The sequence below is a fragment of the Monodon monoceros genome, unplaced genomic scaffold (assembly GCF_005190385.1).
Source record: "Monodon monoceros isolate NGI ecotype Baffin Bay Population unplaced genomic scaffold, NGI_Narwhal_1 Super_Scaffold_12, whole genome shotgun sequence".
Classification (NCBI taxonomy): domain Eukaryota; kingdom Metazoa; phylum Chordata; class Mammalia; order Artiodactyla; family Monodontidae; genus Monodon; species Monodon monoceros.
The window spans coordinates 107,687,072-107,706,775 of record NW_021703768.1 but is presented as its reverse complement, the minus strand read 5'-3'; the positions used below and the strand labels follow the sequence as shown (position 1 = coordinate 107,706,775).

Here is a 19,704-nt window from a genome sequence, read left to right as displayed (position 1 = left end):
GATTATGGCTTCCAGAACTGTGGGATAATACATTCCTGTTGTTTTATACCTCCAGCTTTGTGGTAATTGTCACTACAGTCATAGGACACTAATACAGTGACATTTACTATAGTGGGGAAAACTAGGAAGGTTTCAACACAGATAAAAATAAAGTTTTTGATTTAGGCATTATTTCTGAGGCACATATGAGAATCTGATAATTTACATCAAACAAAAATGTAAAGCAAAGGAGCCAAATGTGATTCCCTAGGGAGAGAACAGAGCAGAGCACAGGGTCCAGGCTTGAGCTCCACAGTATGGGAACACTGGGAAACCATGTAGAGATTGAGAGTCCAACAAAAGAGGGCATTTGCTCTCCTTGATAAACATAGTTATTGTCAAGGAGAGACAAAAACAAGACAGGATTGGTTGAAGACCCTGGTTAGTAAGGAATTAGAGGGAGCATGGAGCTGTCAAATTTGTAAAAATGGTAGGTGTATTTAGGCACATTTGCTAGGGTATTAAAAATCAGAGCACAATGTGGAGTTTTGTAGAATTTGAGAAAACTCCATTTGAGACACCTATATTCCTTTCCAGCTTGGAAAAAAGAAAACATATTCCCAAATGTAATTGCCAACTGTCTACTATTAAACGAATGTATTAAAACTGTCTCAATTTTACACAGCACCTCCAAAAACGGGTATTAATCTGAATTTGGATATATGGGATGATTTACTTGCATTTAAAATGCATTTAAAAACCACAGCAGGTAAAAATAGATAAAATTTATATATTAATAATGACCGACTAATGAGTGTGTCACATGATAAAAAATTTCTTGGGTTTCCCTGGTGATGCAGTGGTTAACAATCCACCTGCCAATGCAGGGGACATGGGTTCAATCCCTGGCCCGGGAAGATCCCGCATGCCACGGAGCAACTAAGCCCGTGCACCACAACTACTAAGCCTGCGCTCTAGAGCCCACGAGACACAACTACTAAACCCACGTGCCACAACTAGTGAAGCCTGTGCACCTAAAGCCCGTGCTCTGCAACAAGAGAAGCCACAACAATGAGAAGCCTGTGCACTGCAACAAAGAGTAGCCCCCACTCGCCGCAACTAGTGAAAGCCCGTGCACAGCAACGAAGACCCAACACAGCCAAAAAACAAACAGATAAATAAATAAATAAATTTCTTGTATTGTTCCTTTCCTCAAATTTTCCTACTCCTAGAAAACAAACCCTAATGTGAAAAATGATTTGATCCAAGTATAGACCATTTTTAATTTTTCAGAGCAGAAACAATCATGTAACAACACTGGGTTATTTTTTCATGTACAAAGTGTTTCCCTATTGGGACATTATTTCTGAGTTGAGAAAGAATAAGGAGGAAAGAATTTTGTTAAGGAGGAAAAAAAGACATAAAGGTTTTCTTTAAAGATAATATAAACACAGTGTTTATGGCTTTTGATCTGTTGAATGCAGAGAGACAGCCACAGAATTTTAAGGATGCTGGTCTTCACATCCCCCTTCCTTATCACCTGGGGAGGAGACAGAACAGTGTAAATTTAACACTGGCTTAAACAGCTACACATCTGCAGTGGACAGAAACTGAAGCTGAATTTCTTTCATAGGAGCCTGGGAATTATAGCCTATGTGTATAGCTGAAGTTTGCTGAAGCAGTGAGTGCTGATTAAGGCAGTTAAATGAATAAAGGACATCATTAAGAGTGACCTTGTGGAAGACCTGTTAATGAGGCTAATTTTTCGATAAACAGATTTTTAGGTTGGAGACAAGACGGCTGAGTAGAACTAGAGTGCAACTCCTCTCAAGAAAACACCAAAGTCACAATAAACTGTTGAATAACCATTGACAAGAATGACGGGAATCTACCAAAAAAGATATTCTACATCTAAAGACAAAGAAGAGATCCCAGTGAGATGGGGGAGGACATGAGAAGCACAAGAGGAACTACAACTCTGCAGCCTATGGAACAGAAATGACAATCACAGAAAGTTAGACAAATGAGACAACAAAGGAATATGTTCCAGACAAAAGAACAAGATAAAACCCCAGAAGAACAATGAAGTGAACTGGAGATAGGCAATCTACCCAAAAAATAATACAGAGTAATGATAGTAAAGATGATCCAAGATCTCGGAAAAAGAATGGAGGCACAGACTAAGAAGATACAAGAAGTGCTTAACAAAGAGCTAGAAGACATAAAGAATAAACAAACAGAATGAACAATATAATAACTGACATGAAAAACACACTAAAAGGAATCAATAGCAGAATAAATGAGGCAGAAGAACGAATAAGTGAGCTGGAAGACAGAATGGTGGAAATCACTGCCGTGGAACAGAATAAAGAAAAAAGAATGAAAAGAAATGAAGACAGCCTAAGAGACCTCTGGGACAACATGAAACACACCAACATTTACATTATGTGGGTCCCAGAAGGACACAAGAGAGAGAAAGGACCTGAGAAAATATCTGAAGAGACAATAGCTGAAACTTCCTTAACATAGGAAAGGGAACAGTCACCCAAGTCCAAGAAGTGCAGAGTTCCATATAGGATAAACCCAAGGAGGAACACACTGAGATACATATTAAATTGATAAACATTAAAGACAAAGAGAAAATATTAAAAGCAACACCTGAAAAGCAACAAATAAAATACAAGGGAATCCCCATAAGGTTATCAGCTGATTTTTCAGCAAAAACTCTGCAGGACAGAAGGGAGTGGCACGATATATTTAAAGTGATGAAAAGGAAAAACCTGCAACCAAGAATACTCTACCCAGCAAGGCTCTCATTCAGATTCAATGGAGAAATCAAAAGATTTCCAAACAAGTAAAAGCTAAGAGAATTTAGCACTAGCAAATCAGCTTTACAGCAAATACTAAAGGAACTTCTCTAGGCAGAAAAGAAAAGGCCACAACTAGAAAGAAGAAAAACACGAATGGGAAAGCTCACAGGTAAAGGCAAACAGAGTAAAGGTAGGAAATCATCCACACACAAATATGATATCAAAACCAGCAACTGTGAGGAAAGTACCAATGCAGGATATTAGTAATGCATTTGAAAGTGAGACCAGCAACTTAAGACAATCTTGTCTATATACAGAGTGCTATATCAAAAGCTCATGGTAACCATAAGCCAAATATCTACAATAGCTATACACAGAAAAAAGAAAAAGGAATCCAAACACAACACTAAAGATAGTCATCAAATAACAAGGGAAGATAATAAAAGAGGGATGGAAGAAAAAAGACCTACGAAAACAAATCCGAAACAATTAACAAAATGGCAATAAGAACATACATATTGATAATTACCTTAAATGTAAATGGATTAAATGCTCCAACCAAAAGACATAGAGTAGATGAATGGATATGAAAAGAAGATTCGTATATATGTTGTCTACAAGAGACCCACCTCAGATCTAGGGACACATACAGATTGAAAGTGAGAAGATGGAAAAAGGTATTCCATGCAAATGGAAATCAAAAGAAAGCTGGAGTGGTAATACTCATGTCAGACAAAAGAGACTTTAAAATAAAGGCTGTTAGATGAGACAAAGAAGGACACAACATAATGATCAAGGGATCAATCCAAGAAGAAGATATAACAATTGTAAATATATATGCACCCAACACAGAAGCACCTCAATATATAAGGTAAATGCTAATAGCCATAAAAGGAGAAATCAACAGTAACACAATCATAGTGGGGGACTATAACACCCCACTTACATCAGTGCACAGATCTTCCAGACAGAAAATGAATAAGGACACATGGGCCTTAAATGACACATTAGACCTGATGGACTTAATTAATATTGATAGAACATTTTATCCAAAAGCAGCAGAATACACATTCTTTTCACATGCACATGGAACATTCCCCAGGATAGATCACATGCTGGACCATAAAGCAAGTCTCAATAAATTAGAAAAAACTGATATCATATTAAGCATCTTTTCTAAAAACAACACTATGAGATTAGAAATCAACTACAAGAAAAAACTGCACAAAAACACAAACACATGGAGGCTAAACAATATGTTACTAAATAATTAATCAATCGCTGAAGAAATCAAAGAGGAAATCAAGAAATATCTAGAGACAAATGAAAATGAAAACATGACGAAACAAAACCTATGGGATGTGGCAAAAGCAGTTCTAAGAGGGAAGTTTATAACAATACAATCTTACCTCAGCTAACAAGAAAAATGACAAATAAACAACCTAACCTTACACCTAAAGCAACTGGAGAAGGAAGAACAAACAAAACCCAAAGTTAATAGAAGGAAAGAAATCATAAAGATCAGAGTGGAAATAAATGGAATAGAGATGAAGAAAACAGTAGAAAAGATCAAAGAAACTAAAACTTGGTTCATTGAAAAGATAAACAAAATTGATAAACCTTTAGGCAGACTCATCAAGAAAAAAGAAAGCCCAAATCAATAAAACTAGAAATGAAAAAGAAAAAGTTACGACACCACAGAAATAAAAAGGATCATAAGAGACTACTATAAGCAAGTATTTGCCAATAAAATGGACAACCTAGAAGAAATGGACAAATTCTTAGAAAGGTACAATCTCCCAAGATGGAACCAGGAAGAAATAGAAAATAAGAACAGACCAATCACAAGTACTGAAATTGAAACTGTGATTAAAAAATTCCCAACAAACAAAAGTCCAGGACTTTTACTGGCTTTACAGGTAAATTCTATCAAACATTTAGAGAAGAGTTAACAACCATTGTTCTAAAACTATTCCAAAAAATTGCAGAGAAAGGAATACTCACAAACTCATTCCATGAGGCCGCCATCACACTGATACCAAAACCAGACAAAGATAGCACAAAAAAAGAAAATTACAGATCAATATCATTGATGAACATAGATGCAAAAATACTAGCAAACCGAATCCAACAATACATTAAAAGGATCATACACCATGATTAAGTGGGATTATTCCAGGTATGCAAGGATTTTTCAGTCTCTACAAATCAATCAGTACGATACATGACATTAACAAATTGAAGAATAAAAACCATATGATCATCTCAATAGGTGCAGAAAAATCTTCTGACAAAGTTCAACACCCATTTATGATAAAAACTCTCCAGCAAGTGGGCATAGAGGGAACATTCCTCAACATAATAAAAGCCATATATGACAAACCCACAGCTAACATCATACTCTATGGTGAAAAGCTGAAAGTATTTCCTCTAAGATCAGGAACAAGACAAGGATGTGCACTCCTGCCACTTTTATTCAACATAGTTTTGGAAGTCCTACCCACGGCAATCAGAGGAAAAAAAGAGTAAAAGAAATCCAAATTGGAAAAGAAGTAAAATTGTCACTGTCTGCAGATGATATGGTACCATATATAGAAAATCCTAAAGATGCTACCAGAAACCTTCTAGAGCTCATCAATGAATGTGGTAAAGTTGCAGGATGCAAAATTAATACACAGATTTCTGTTGCATTTCTATACAAAAACAATGAAATATCAGAAAGAGAAATTAAGGAAACAATGCCATTTACCATCACATCAAAAAGAAAAAATACATAGGAATAAACCTACCTAAGGAGGCAAAAGACCCCTACTCTGAAAAGTAAAAGACTTTGATGAGAGAAACGGAAGATGAGGCAAACAGATAGAAAGATATACCCTGTTCCTCGATTGGAAGAATCAATATTGTCAAAATGACTATATTACCCAAGGCAATCTATAGATTCAATGTAATCCCTATCAAATTCCCAATTACATTTTTCACAGAAGTAGAACAAAAAATTTAAAAATTTGTGTGGAAGCACAAGATACCCCAAATAGCCAAAGCAATCTTGAGAAAGGAAAATGGAGCTGGAGGAACCAGGCTACCTGACTTCTGACTATACTACAAAGCTACAGTAACAGTTTTGTACTGGCACAAACACAGAAATATAGACAAATGGAACAGGATAGAAAACCCAGAAATAAACCCACACACCTATGGTCAATTAATCTATGACAAAGGGGGCAAGAATATACAATGGAGAAAAGACAGTCTCTTCAATAAGTGGTGCTGGGAAAACTGGACAGTTACATGTAAAAGAATGAAATTAGAACATTCTCTAACACCATAATACAAAAATAAACTCAAAATGGATTAAAGACCTATATGTAAGACTGCATATTATAAAATTCTTAGAGGAAAACATAGGCAGAATACACTTTGTCATAATTTGCAGCAATATCTTTTTGGATCCACCTCCTAGAGTAATGAAAATAAAAACAAAAATAAGCAAAAAGGACCTAATTAAACTTAAAACCTTTTGCACAGCACAGGAAACCATAAACAAGACAAAAAAACAACCCACAGGATGGGAGAAAATGTTTGCAATTGATGCAACTGACAAGAGATTAATCTCCAAAATATACAAACAGTTCACGCAACTCAATATGTAAAAAACAAACAACCCAATCCAAAAATGGGCCAAAGATCTAAATAGACGTTTCTCCAAAGAAGACATACAGATGGTCAAAAGCACATGACAAGATGCTTAACATCGCTAATTATTAGAGAAATGCAAATCAAAACTACAATGAGGTGTCACCTCACACCGGTCAGAATGGTCCGTCATCAAAAAGCTTACAAACAGTAAATGCTGGAAAGGGTGTGAAGAAAAGGGAACCTTTTTCTACACTTTTGGTGGGAATGTAAATTTGTACAGCCACTAAGGAGAACATTATGGAGGTTCCTCAAAAGACTAAAAATAGAGCTACCATATGATCCAGCAATCCCACTCCTGGGCATATATCTGGAGAAAACCTTAATTTGAAAAGATACATGCACCCTAAATATTTATTGCAGTACTATTCACAATAGTGAAGCTATGAGAGCAGTGTACATGTCCATGACCAGGTGAATGGATAAAGAAGATGCTGGTACATATATACAATGGAATATTACTCAGCCATAAAAACGAATAAAATAATTCTATGTGCAGCAACATAGATGGACCTAGAGATTATCATACTAAGTGATGTCAGAGAAAGACAAATATCATATCACTTACATGAGGAATCTAAACAAATGATACAAATGAATTTACTTACAAAACAGAAACAGACTCACAGACTTAGAAAACAAACTTATGGTTACCAAAGGGAAAAAAGGGGGAGGGTGTAAATTAGGAGGTTGGGATTAACATATACACACTACTATATATAAAATAGGAATCAACAAGGACCTACTGTATAGTATAGGGAACTCTACTCAATATTCTGTAATAACCTAAATAGGAAAAGAATCTGAAAAAGAATAGATATATGTATATGTATAACTGAATCACTTTGCTGTACACCTAAATCTAATACAACATTGTAAATCAAATATACTCCAATATAAAATAAAAATATAAAGATAAAAAAATAATATAAATACAATGTTTAAATTCTGGGAGAATATTTAGTCTTTTTCCAGCATATCACATTACATACCTCTATCTGTGGATGCCATGACTATAAAAGATCATTTTACATGACTTAGTTTGAAATATTAATTTATAAGCAATATGTATTTTGACAACATAATATTTTCTTTCATATATTTAAAAATCATTAACTGGCCTAATTAAAATAGCTGATAGAATTTTTTTCCAGAAGTAGTACTTAAAAATTTAAAAATACTTTCTCAAGGGCCCAATTAAATAAAATCATAAATGAAAAGAAAGTTACAATTAACACCAGAGAAATACAGAGGATCATAAGAGATTACTATGAATAATTATACATCAATAAATTGGACAGGGCTTCCCTGGTGGCGCAGTGGTTGAGAGTCCGCCTGCCGATGCAGGGGGCGCGGGTTCGTGCCCCGGTCCTGGAAGATCCCACGTGCCATGGAGCGGCTGCGCCCGTGAGCCATGGCCGCTGAGCCTGCGCGTCCGGAGCCTGTGCTCCGCAACGGGACAGGCCACAACAGTGAGAGGCCCGTGTACCGCAAAAAAAATAAATAAATAATAAAAAAAAATAAATTGGACAGCCTATAAGCAACGAATAAATTCCTGGAAATGTGCAATCGCCCAAGACTGAATCAGGAAGAAATAGAAAGTATGAAAGACCAATTATCAGTAATGAAATTGATTCGGTAATCAAAAACCTCCCAATAAACAAAAGTCAAGGACCAGACAGCTCCACAGGTGAATCTACCAAACATTTAAAGAAGAGTTAATGTCTATCCTTCTCAAACTATTCCCCAAAATTGAAGAGAAAGGAACACTTTCAAACTCATTCTGTGAGGCCAGAATTGCCTTGATACCAAAACTAGACAGAGACACCAGAAGAAAAGAAAATTACAGGCCAATATCCCTGATGAATATAGATCTAAAACTCCTCAACAAAATATTAGAAAATCAAATTCAACAATACATTAAAAGGATATTACACCATGATTAAGTGAGGTTTATCCCAGAGTTGCAAGGATGGTTCATTATCCACAAATCAATCACTGTGATACATCATGTAAACAAACTGAGGAATAAAAATCATATAATCATCTCAATAGGTGCAGAAAAAGCTTTTTACAAAATTCAACATTTATTTATGATAAAAAAACTTTCAATGAAGTGGGTATAGAGGGAATATACCTCAACGTAATAAAGGCCAGATATGACAAAACCACAGCCAACATCATACTCAATGGTGAATAGGTGAAAGCATTTCCTCTAGAATCAGGAATAAGATAAAGATGCCCACTCTCACCACCTCCATTCCACATAGTATTGGAAGTCCTAGCCATAGCAGTCAGACAAGAAAAACAAACAAAACAAAAAGAAACTCTTAGATACAAAGGGGTGACTGCCAGAGGGAGAGTGCGGGGGGGTACATGAAATAGGTGAAGGGGAGTAAGAGGTAAAAACCTCCAGTAATGAAATTAGCAAGTCAAGGTCCTGTCATACACAGCAAAAGGAATATGGTCAATAACATTGTAATAACTTCATTTGGGAACAGATGGTTACTAGACTTACGGTGGTGACCATTTCATAATGTATGCATATGTCAAAGCACTATGCAGTATACCTGAAACTACATAATAATGCAAGTCAACTTTTTCTATTAAAAATTTTTTTAAAAATACTTTCTTCATAAATGAGTACACCTGAAGTGAGGCAAAAGAGAACACTGTCTTCCATTAAAAGGGGAAGTCCTTTTAGTACATAGAAATTTTTTTAAGAATCCCACAAGATTTCCAAATTATAGAGCAATCATTATATATATATACACACACACACATTGATGTATGCATTTGCACATGCAGTAAACATGAATATGTATACATTTATGTTCATGTATATATGAAATAAATATATTTATTAAATATGTACATATATATATATGAAATAAAACATACCCAAATCCCCCAATGAGTGTTTGTTTCCTAACATGGACTAACATGAGGAAGTAATTTATAACACCCACCCCCACCAAACACAGAGACAACCAGATTGCTTTTGCTCCTGGGAAGCCCCTGGGAGGGAAGGAAAAAATTCCTACTTGATATGACAAGAGGTGCTTCCTGGGAAATTCAAACATGTAACTCGAAACACACTAAAGTCTTGGGCATAAGAGCACTCTCAGGGCAGGGCAGCTAAGCTTGGACTTGCATGGGCTCTGCGTCTGTAACACAGGTTACCTAAGTAGCTGTGTGCCGGCTTTTCCTCCACAATTTTGATTCTTCTTGCTCCAGCAGGTATCACCAACACTTCTACATAACCTGTAAGAATCAATAAAACATGAAATACATCTTGAGTTTTTTCTAATTCTTCTTTTCTTCATTGACTTGCCCTATTTCTCTTTTGGTTTTGGCTTTTGCTGTGATACTTCAATACCTATGTAAAGAAAAAAAATTATGTATAAAAGCTGTCATAAGTTCAAGTGGAGAAGTTTCTTGGAAAAACGTTGAGAATACAACGCTATCAAGAGCAAGTAGGTGACTGTAAAGCTCCCTGACAGCTTACGAATTATGAGGTGAGAAAAAAGCACAACGGGACAGCCTGGTTAGAAACACAGTGAATCTTGGAACAGAGCAAATAACCTTAAGTTCTGCTCATGGAACTCCTTTAAGTTAGAAAGTGGGCGGAAGGAGCAAACACAGCTGGAGAGCATACAGATGGCGGATGTCTGGTCCCTGAAGTTGTTGAGTATAGGACAAGAGAGACCAAGCCCCCTCTGGAAGATTAACCAAGGGTTTTGAATCTGGGGCTGGAGAGAAGTGTAATAAGGCCACACCAAGCAATCTGGTGTCACCCTGGAAGGTGTCAGACGGCTAGGAGCAAGACACAATTAGGTGTTTCTCTTCAGCAGTGGTTAGGAATGTAATGCCTGAAGTGAAATAAGACGGTAAGATAAAGCTGGATAGAAGAGAAAGTGTGCATAAAAAGTCAAAATCAAGACTTCATTTGGTACAGAAAAGACAGCAGATGCCAACTTTTGCCTGAATAGTTATGCTTTAAAATTATAGTAAAATAACATTTAATAGTCTTCTTAGTACTTCTGTGTAGCTACATACAGCCCTGATAAAAGTTTAATTTCAAAGCTACGTTAAAAAGGTATAACAGCTAATCCCAGAGTTGTCTCCTGTTGGTCAATAATTCAAATTCCTGAAACTGTTGACAGTTATTTGGTGTTTACCGAAAGGTAACAGACACCCCACCTGGGATTAGAGGTCTGTGCTTTTCAAATCAACATTTCCATTAGCAAATAATACTTACTCAATTTAACCATTTTTAGTAACACCAAATCATACAAGCACTTCCACTTTGTTATATGAACACAATATGCAGCAATGAAAATGGAAACAAATGTTTACTGTCTATTGGTATATTGAAGTAAGGTAAGAAGGTCTGTGTACTCAATGAGCTTATAATTGAATTAAGGCACAAATATCTTACATAAAAACGACTTAAATAAAACTTCCAAATTTATGTTAAAAAGATCATATTCAAAATAGTTTAATTCCCTGCTGAAGAATGTAAATCAATGTTGTTTAAACTGTCCCCCTTCTCTGATCACGTCAATACTCAAAAGTTTCGCTGCTATTTTAACTCACAGAAGTGGGATTTTTTTTCCTTTTTTTCTTTTAAGTGGTTATATACATTACTCATGTTTGAGAAACACTGGCATCAGCAGGAGTCACAATGATTCAGAGGAGAGAACATTTCATATAGTCAAGGAAAGCTTCATAAAGAAGCAGATAGATTAACTGTCTTTGAAGAACGGATAGAATTTGGATATACAGGCGACCCTTGAACAATGCAGGGGTTAAGGGCACTGATCTTCCATGCAGTAAAAAATCTGAGTATAATAAATAGTGAACCCTCTGTATCCGTGGTTCTACATCCGTAGATTCAAACAACTGCAGGTCGTGTGGTACTATAGTATTTACTATTTTTAAAAATCCACATATAAGTGGACCAATGCAGTTCAAACCTTTGTTATTTAAGAGTCAACTACATACAGAAAAAGAATGAGTTCACTGAATGTAAAGAAAAGTAACATAGTAAGTGGTATTTTTAGGACCACAGAAATATAATAATTCTGACAGAATGAGAAGGTGTAAGAATTTGGCTATATTAGGAGAGTTTAAATGCATGCCCAGGACACTGAATTTATCCATTTGAAGCTACTGAACATTCTACAGCAAGGAATGTGGTAGTTAGATACCAGTTTGGAGAGGCTTTATCTGCCAGCAGTATGCAAGATGCCCAGCGATATAGTTGTAGATAACAGTGTCAGGAGGCTAATGTAAAAATCCAGGAGTGCTAGAGGCTAAGGTAGAAAAACCAGGAGGCATAGTAAAGAAAACAAATTCTGAATTTGAGAACCAATAGAAAGTGGGGAAATAAACATTGAACACAATTCTTCATTATTACTTATGTGCAAATGCAGGCATCGTTTATAGGAACATGGAAGTCAAGTTTGGGCAATAATCTGATGTTTGGCTTTGCAACTTGTTTTTAACAAAACAGTATAACACACTAGTAAAAATATCCAGTAAGAACTCTGGAACTTCTGCAACTCCAGGGAAAGGTCAGCCTGTTGAAGTACCTTTGTGAGGCAGTAATTTAAGCCATGGGAGTTAACAGAGAATACTGAGAGACAGGAGAAGTCAAGGATTCAACCTCGGTGACAGTTATGTTTTTTTCTTTTTAAATTTGTTTATTTAATTTATTTATTTTTGGCTGCATTGGGTCTTCATTGCTGTGTGCAGGCTTTCTCTAATTGCAGCGAGTGGGGGCCACTCTTTGTTGCGGTGTGTGGGCTTCTCACTGTGGTGGCTTCTCTTGTTGCAGAGCATGGACTCTAGGCACGCAGGCTCAGTAGTTGTGGCTTGCGGGCTCTAGAGCACAGGCTCAGCAGTTGTGGTGCATGGGCTTAGCTGCTCCACAGCATGTGGGATTTTCCTGCACCAGGGCTCAAACCCATATCTCCTGCATTGGCAGGCAGATTCTTAACCACTGTGCCACCAGGGAAGCCCTATGGTTTTTAACAGAGAGACTGAAAAAAAAAATTAGGAAAGAATACAGAGAAGGAATAATCATGAGAGGTAGAGATCTGGCTATTTTGATGTAGTAGGATCTTATGAATTAGAATATTTTAAAAAGAATTGTTGGTGCAAAAAGCTGTACAGACATCAAAGAGAAAGGTGACCAAGGAGAGCCCATTGGATGTCACAATCAAGAGGTAACTGTTCATCTCTGAGCAAATAAATTTAGTAATGTGTTTGGAGAAGATGATAAGTTTCAGGATGTTGAAAAAGAAGAGTAGATAGAGAAAAGTAGAGGAGAGGTAGTAACTGTAAATTCCTGTTTGAGTTTAGCAGGAAACCCAGAGGTATGTTGTATTTTAGGACAACAGTTACGTATAAATTTATAGTTATATCTATATACTACAGGTAGTATAGAGCAATATAGAGCAATATATAATATAGAGCAATTATTCAATTGAAAAGGCTTGGAGGACAGGTGAGTTAGATTAAGTTTAAAGAAGAAAGAGAGCAAGAAAAATATTAAGCAAAGACATTTGAAGAGGGATAACCGAAGACTGAGGCTCTAGATATTTTTCAGTAAATAAGCCATTTAGCACAATTGAGAATGCACATTTTTAAAAGAAGTGAATATACGAGTGGTTACTGCTGAGCTCAGAAGTTGAGATAAAACCTGTGATGTCAAGGTCATAAATCTGATCCTCACGTTGGACAGTTTGCTTTGTACATAGGAAGATCCTATTTCATAACCAGAGATCCCATTCTTAATCAGCCATCTTAAAATGCCCAAAGTAATCATTATCTTCTCGGTAGTATTAATGATAAATGCCACATTTTGATCAACTGCTATGTGCTAGTCACAATTATAGATAATTTATGTAAATTATTTCATTTAGCCATAATGATACCATCTAAGGTAGATATTTAGTAGATTGGAAAATAAAGGTAGAGGAAAAAAAACTGCCTTTTTCAAGACTTCCTTGTTAGTAATTAGCTGACACAAGGTTTGAACTCAGATCTGTCTGATTCCAGCTATGGCCTGCTGCTACTATTTCACAAGTTAGAATACATGACACTATGACTCTCTTATTGCTGTGGCAAACATACAAATAAAAAGCCTAAGAGCATGTGTTCCTTGTACAGGATTAGTATCATCATCTCTTGTACTAGGAATAACAGGTTTTATGCCCACCTTCTTCTAAATGTAGATTGGTAACTATATAGTTGCACAAGTGGCCAAATACACAACTTACCTTTAAAAATCCCTTAAAAAATTATCCCCTGGCCAGGCAAGTTACAATGAAAGACATGATAAATGTACAAAGGAAAAAGAATTCTCTTCTTAAGCTGATTTTCTAGCTCCAACAAAAATGATTTAGCAAACTCTAAATAGAGCACAGGGACTGAAAACACCCACACGTGTCTGACATGTGTTACTCATACAATATATACAGTGTGCATGGCCAACTGGACCAAATAAGGCTACAATTCCTTCAAGAAATTTTAGGAAGTCCATAAACTACAAGGATAAAATTGTCTCAAGAGAAATGAATACCACATTCCTAAAGTCACAAGTAAATGAAGCCCACGATATAATTAAGGACTCATACAGATTTGTATTTTTTAAAGTCGTAACAATATAATGTTCCATTATTAATTAAATTAACAAATGTTAATGGATCACACACTATACTGGTCATTGGGAATAGGGTATTCAACAACAGTAGCCATGATACTTTTCCTCACTGATCTTTAAAGTCTAGCAGGAAAGACCAAAGGGTGTAGAATTAGAAAATTACCATACAACTGAACTGTACAGATACAAATATGGTAAGAATCACTAAACTAGTTGGTGATAGGAGGTAGAGGTTGTTCAGGGAACACTTCACTGAAGAAGTGACATTTGAACTGAGATCTAAGTGACATCTAGGAATTAACCAGGCAGAGCTAAGGGGAAGCTAACAGAACAATATTTTTAAATGCAAGGTGCTAGAGGGAGCATGGTCAGTTTCAGCATCTGTAACAGATCTGGTGGCTGCAGCTTAGAGAAGGAAAGTGACCTTGGTGTGAGATGATGCCAGAGAGACAAGTAGGAACAACACCATACAGGGCCCTATGGTCCAAGTTAAGAATTCTAGTCTCTTCCCTGTAAGCAATGTTAAACTAGCAGAGAGTTGCAAGGAAGACAGATTGTTGTAAGGAAGTAACATTATTCGTCTCTGATATTCCCAATATCGTAGGCATTTTAGACATTTTCCAAATAGCATATGTCATTAATATAACTTACAAACAAACTAATAAACAAAAGTAGAAATTAAAGTGCAATAAAAACAAAGGACATTTGAATTAGGAATCTGGGGGAAAAATGTATCCACCTAACTGCAGTCAGAATGAACCGCATTACTGATTTTTAACTGTTATTTCTGTTGTCAATGCTTAAAAATTAAGTGTTATTACAACTAAGAAAAATGTACCAGTGCTGAATGTGCATCGGTATTCTTCAGTGAACTGTTTCCATGCAAATTAAGTAACTATGCAGGAATAGTGTTCAAAAATTCTAGTGTCTTTAAATCTCTTCAGTCTTTCAGACTTGATTTGAACTTCTGCACTATAAAAACGTCTCCCATCACAATCAGGCTGAAAAGCTTATTATAATTGCACTTAGGCGAAAGTATAAGAGCCTGTTACAGCTCCATCTGACTATTCTAAATGAGTTCTGACAGATTTTGACTTGTAGGACCTGTCACCTTTTTTCACAGCTTTGGAGGTTGAGATTTTGATCTGCAATTTACCCTGGGCCTTAGTTATTTTTAGGCTTCAAGTTCTTCAAGCTCACTTATCTTTTATTCTGCTGGGGCCTAGAGAAAGGTTATATTCAGCTTTTGAGGGCTGTGTCTAATTTTCTTTTCTGAAGGACTTTTTAAAATCTAGAATGAACTCAGTCTTCTTGATTATTCAAATATAAATGGCTTATTCTTTGTATCAAAACAAATACACATTTTTAGGTCAGGTCTTGGTATTTGAACAAGAAATATAAAAAAGGAAAAAGTTGATGTATGTAATGTAAGAATATGAATGATAATGAAAATTTAATCATAAATACTAAGATAGTTCAATAGATAGATGTCTAGGTAAGACACTAACGTAAACATAGAAATGTTTGCTTCCTCTCCGTAAGCTTGAGGGCTTCAGTATAAAGCATTTTCTGTATATAAAGCTTATTTGTGGGTTATTATATTTCAGTACAGATATCACTTTTTGTTGTGGATCACCTTAAAATTCACACTACATAGATCAATCATCATCACTTCACCCTCATATCCCCTGAGTATTAGTATTTATAGATGAGGAAAGACAACAAGAGAGGACATGTTCCCTCTCTTAATATATCTGGAACATCAGCCCACATCTCCTGACTCCCTGTTATAGTTTCCAACATGCTACATTGCTATAGACTCTCTCTTTTAAAAAATTAATTCCTTTTGAATTTAGTAAAAACATTAGGAAAAAAATAAAGAAAATGGAAAGCTGAAAACCTGAAGACTAATACTCTCAATAGTTGCTCCAGGCTGTTACAAATCATCATTCTCTGTTAGACATCAATAATTTGCATTGGAGGATAAGGTCTGTAGAAAGCTGATAACATTAGCCAATGCAAATTAGATTATTCCCTTGCTGCTCCAATTTATTAAATGCACAACAAATGACTTCATGTTTTCAGTATTGGGAAATGGGCTTCTTAGAATTTCTGGCTCATATCACATGTACTGTATGTCATTGCAAAAAATCATTCAATACCCATTACAAAAGTCTTCAACAGAATCAGAACTGTCATTTCTAAGTTAAGTTCAATGTAATCTGTCCCCAGAGATGATTTGGATTGTTAACCTTGAAAAAATAAAAAAATAATCACCTGCTCCTCTGGTGTGATTAAAATCTCCTTTAATGATTTTGCATGATTTTCCATTGCCATTGCATACACCACAATGATCTTCCCTTGCAAGAGACCCTAATAAACCATCACAGCCAACTTTCTGCAACAAGAGAATGACAGTACATCATAAAATGAGCTTTTTCTTCTTTTCTCTTTTAACCACTACTTTAGGACAAACCTAGTCTCTACAAACTAGACCTATTTATTTTACAAACTAATAAAATGCCATATTCTCTGGTGCAAACTAATACAGCAAGCTCATGTCAAATAATACCACCTGTAAATTGTCCAAAGTAGGGTAGTGATAAAAGTATTTTTCTTATATTAAGAATTAAATGGTATCCTAAAGCAATTTGGAAAACTATTATTGAGACAAATGCAATTTACATAAATCCCAAAGGAAGTCACATTTCTATTAAACATAATATGATAAATCTAATTCATTCTACTCAACATAGAACAGATAAGCTTCACCGTATGGATGGGTGGCTTCACTCCTAAAGTGGTTGAAGAGGAGATGCTGAGTATTAAATATTAACTCTGTGGAAACCAAATATAAATGTTTACATTCATTACAGTTCACCAATAAACTTCTATCCCCAACTTCTTTGGCATCTAACGCATGAGTGAGTAAGAACTGCTCACAACCTATGGTTGCTATAAGAAAACAGTAACAGTGGGATAATTAATTTTTATATGTTCCCAGAATGATGTTAATATGAATCTTCTTAAATCATTGACTCTTTTCTAGTGAATAATGTTGGTCTCCCTTTGATGTTCAGAAAATATGATATTTTGCAAAGTTGTGCATACTCAAAGTGCACAAGTTAAAGTCTGTACTGTCAGAAATAAATGGTAGAATTATACCATCACTCCTAATCAAGAAGAAGCTGCAAGACTGACTGATGTTACATCCATTCATAACAAGTTACAATTATTTAAATAAATTTTTAAAATATCACATAAAACAGAAAAACAACCAGGGTCTTTTTCTGTGGTTGGTGTCAGTGGTGTTGGGTGTGGGAAGGAGCAGGTTATAAAATGCAGCTGCAGGATGAATATCCCAAGAAAGCAAAAATCGCATTAAACCTGCATAATACAGCATCCTTTCCCTTTGTCATGAGGGTGTGTATCAGTGTCAAGAAGCAGACAAAACAATGCAATAGTGGAGAACTCTGACCAGCGAATCAAAGCTTATTCAGGGAGAAATGAAGAGAATGTTTCTGGATGAAAGAGGTGGTCACCACAGGAAATTCTCAAAATACAACAAAGATATGGTCAGAGTCCACTGATCAGGAGTCATGAAAAGACCTGAGAGTCCTGGGGTTAAAGAAAAAGTCTCTCCTTCATGTACAAATGAGGAGAAAATTTAGAGTAGAGTTTAGAGTGATTTTGAAATGATAAAAAGTGCCTTTATTGCTCTATCCCTAGCATCCGACTTGTTTCTCAGCAAATATAATAAACTTGATAAATAGTAGTTAAATGATTGAATAAATTAGTACCTAGTTGTCTCTTAGTTTTTTGTAACCCTTGTAACTGGGATAGTATAAGTTTGTAAAATCTAAAATAAAAGGCAGGGATAAACATAATGCCATGGCTCAATAATCACGTAAGCTTAAAATAAGAATCAGAGTTAGTATTTTGTAACTGGTAGCCTCAAGCATCCACACTTATCGAAATATGCTCACATAACTCTAAAAGTTGAGGATGAATGACTTGGAAAAGACAATACTGTTTAACTGGTGGCAGGTACCTGAAGTACCAATGGCAGGCTGGAAACTGGCAGGTACCATGATAATACAGAGGAGAGTTTTCTCTATCCTCTTCCAGGATAGAAATGCCAGGGAGCCAAACTGGGTCACCAGGAGAAAGCTGTCTATTTTCAATTGCCCTCCTTAGTCCACTCACCAAGTTTAGAATTCTACATTCAACTTCAATGGTGTATGTTTTATGATAAAAATAAAACACTCTAGCCAAACCCAGTATACAGAGGGTTGTCAGAAACAAAAAAGGAAGCATGCTTTTAATTATACTGAAAGACAGAATGAAGCATGTTAGTTAAAAAGCCAGATTCCTGAAGTATTCCAATGCTGTCAGAAGTTACAACTCATTTCACAGAACTTTAATTATAATCATCAGGTTCACATAACACTTCTGCAGAATTTTTTGTTGTTGTTGCTGTTACTTTTATGTTTACCTAGGGACTCTATAAAAGATCTGGCTTACACAATACTGTTAAGTGAAAAGCACAGCAATGTAAGCTATTATATTTGGCATATAGAGTTAGGAAAATAATTTCTTTTGAAAAATAAATTCGTTTAAGTCATATACTAATCTGACATTTACATAAAATGATAAAATAAAGATAAAAGTTTTAATTGCACAACATACAGTTTTGAAAACAAAATATGTATAGATAAATAATTGCAATGATTTTTAAATAGACAAATGAAAAATTATATTTCAGGCTACTGCCATATTCTGTTAAAGAATAAAGGAAATTAATATGTAATTATAAGACTGTCTCTTATACCAATTATATTGCATGATTCTACGCTTTAAATGTTAGAGCATGATGGCAAAATAAAGAATCTGAGAGCTGCTAAAGCATTTAAGTTTCACGATGTTTCCAAGTTTTTATCCAGAAGTCTATAGACTTCTATTGGACCACAGATTGATCCATCCATAGCTTGTAATTGTTTTCAAATTTTGGAGCATGTGTGCACATGCGTGTGTGTGCATATGTGGTCAGGTATGCATTTTTTATAGGAAGAATCCAAAACTTTTATCAAATTCTCAAAGGGGTTTATTGCACAAAAAAGTCAATGACCACTGGCCTGCCTATTTCATTTTACAGATTAATGGACACATACATATTTTAAGTGATTTTCCCGAGAACACAGTTTCCTAGTGGTTGTCGTGGATTCAGTCCTCCTCCACTCAGATACCTCTTTTATTACTAAAGGATGTACATATTTTCCTTCCACGCCTGGGAAATTTATCAGCTGATGGCTCTTAGCCTTCAGCCCTGTTCAGAAAATGGCTAGCCTAAAGAAATCTGCGTTTCCCAAGATCACATCCCCCTCATCCCCTGGGACAGCTTGTATCCAAACACTAGTAGATAATGGGGGTTAAAAAGGTCTGGTTTTCTCACCCCAAATGGGGACAGCTTTGAAGAGCCATCCCAGCCACAATGCTCCTCACACGGTCAGCTGACATCTTGTGACTGTACCAAGCCCAAATGCTCCC

At 35.8% G+C, this 19,704-nt stretch overlaps 1 protein-coding gene across 1 annotated transcript in view; it reads right to left on the bottom strand.

Annotated features, from left to right (window-relative positions):
* Positions 1-19,704, bottom strand: part of ADAMTS19 (ADAM metallopeptidase with thrombospondin type 1 motif 19) — a 272,394-nt gene that overhangs the window by 59,592 nt on the left and 193,098 nt on the right. Inside the window, exons 15-16 of the mRNA XM_029216811.1 lie at positions 16,435-16,555; positions 9,669-9,749 (exon numbers count right to left, since the gene is read on the bottom strand). Coding sequence (XP_029072644.1) covers positions 9,669-9,749; positions 16,435-16,555 — 202 coding nt within the window. The remainder of the gene's footprint in view (positions 1-9,668; positions 9,750-16,434; positions 16,556-19,704) is intronic.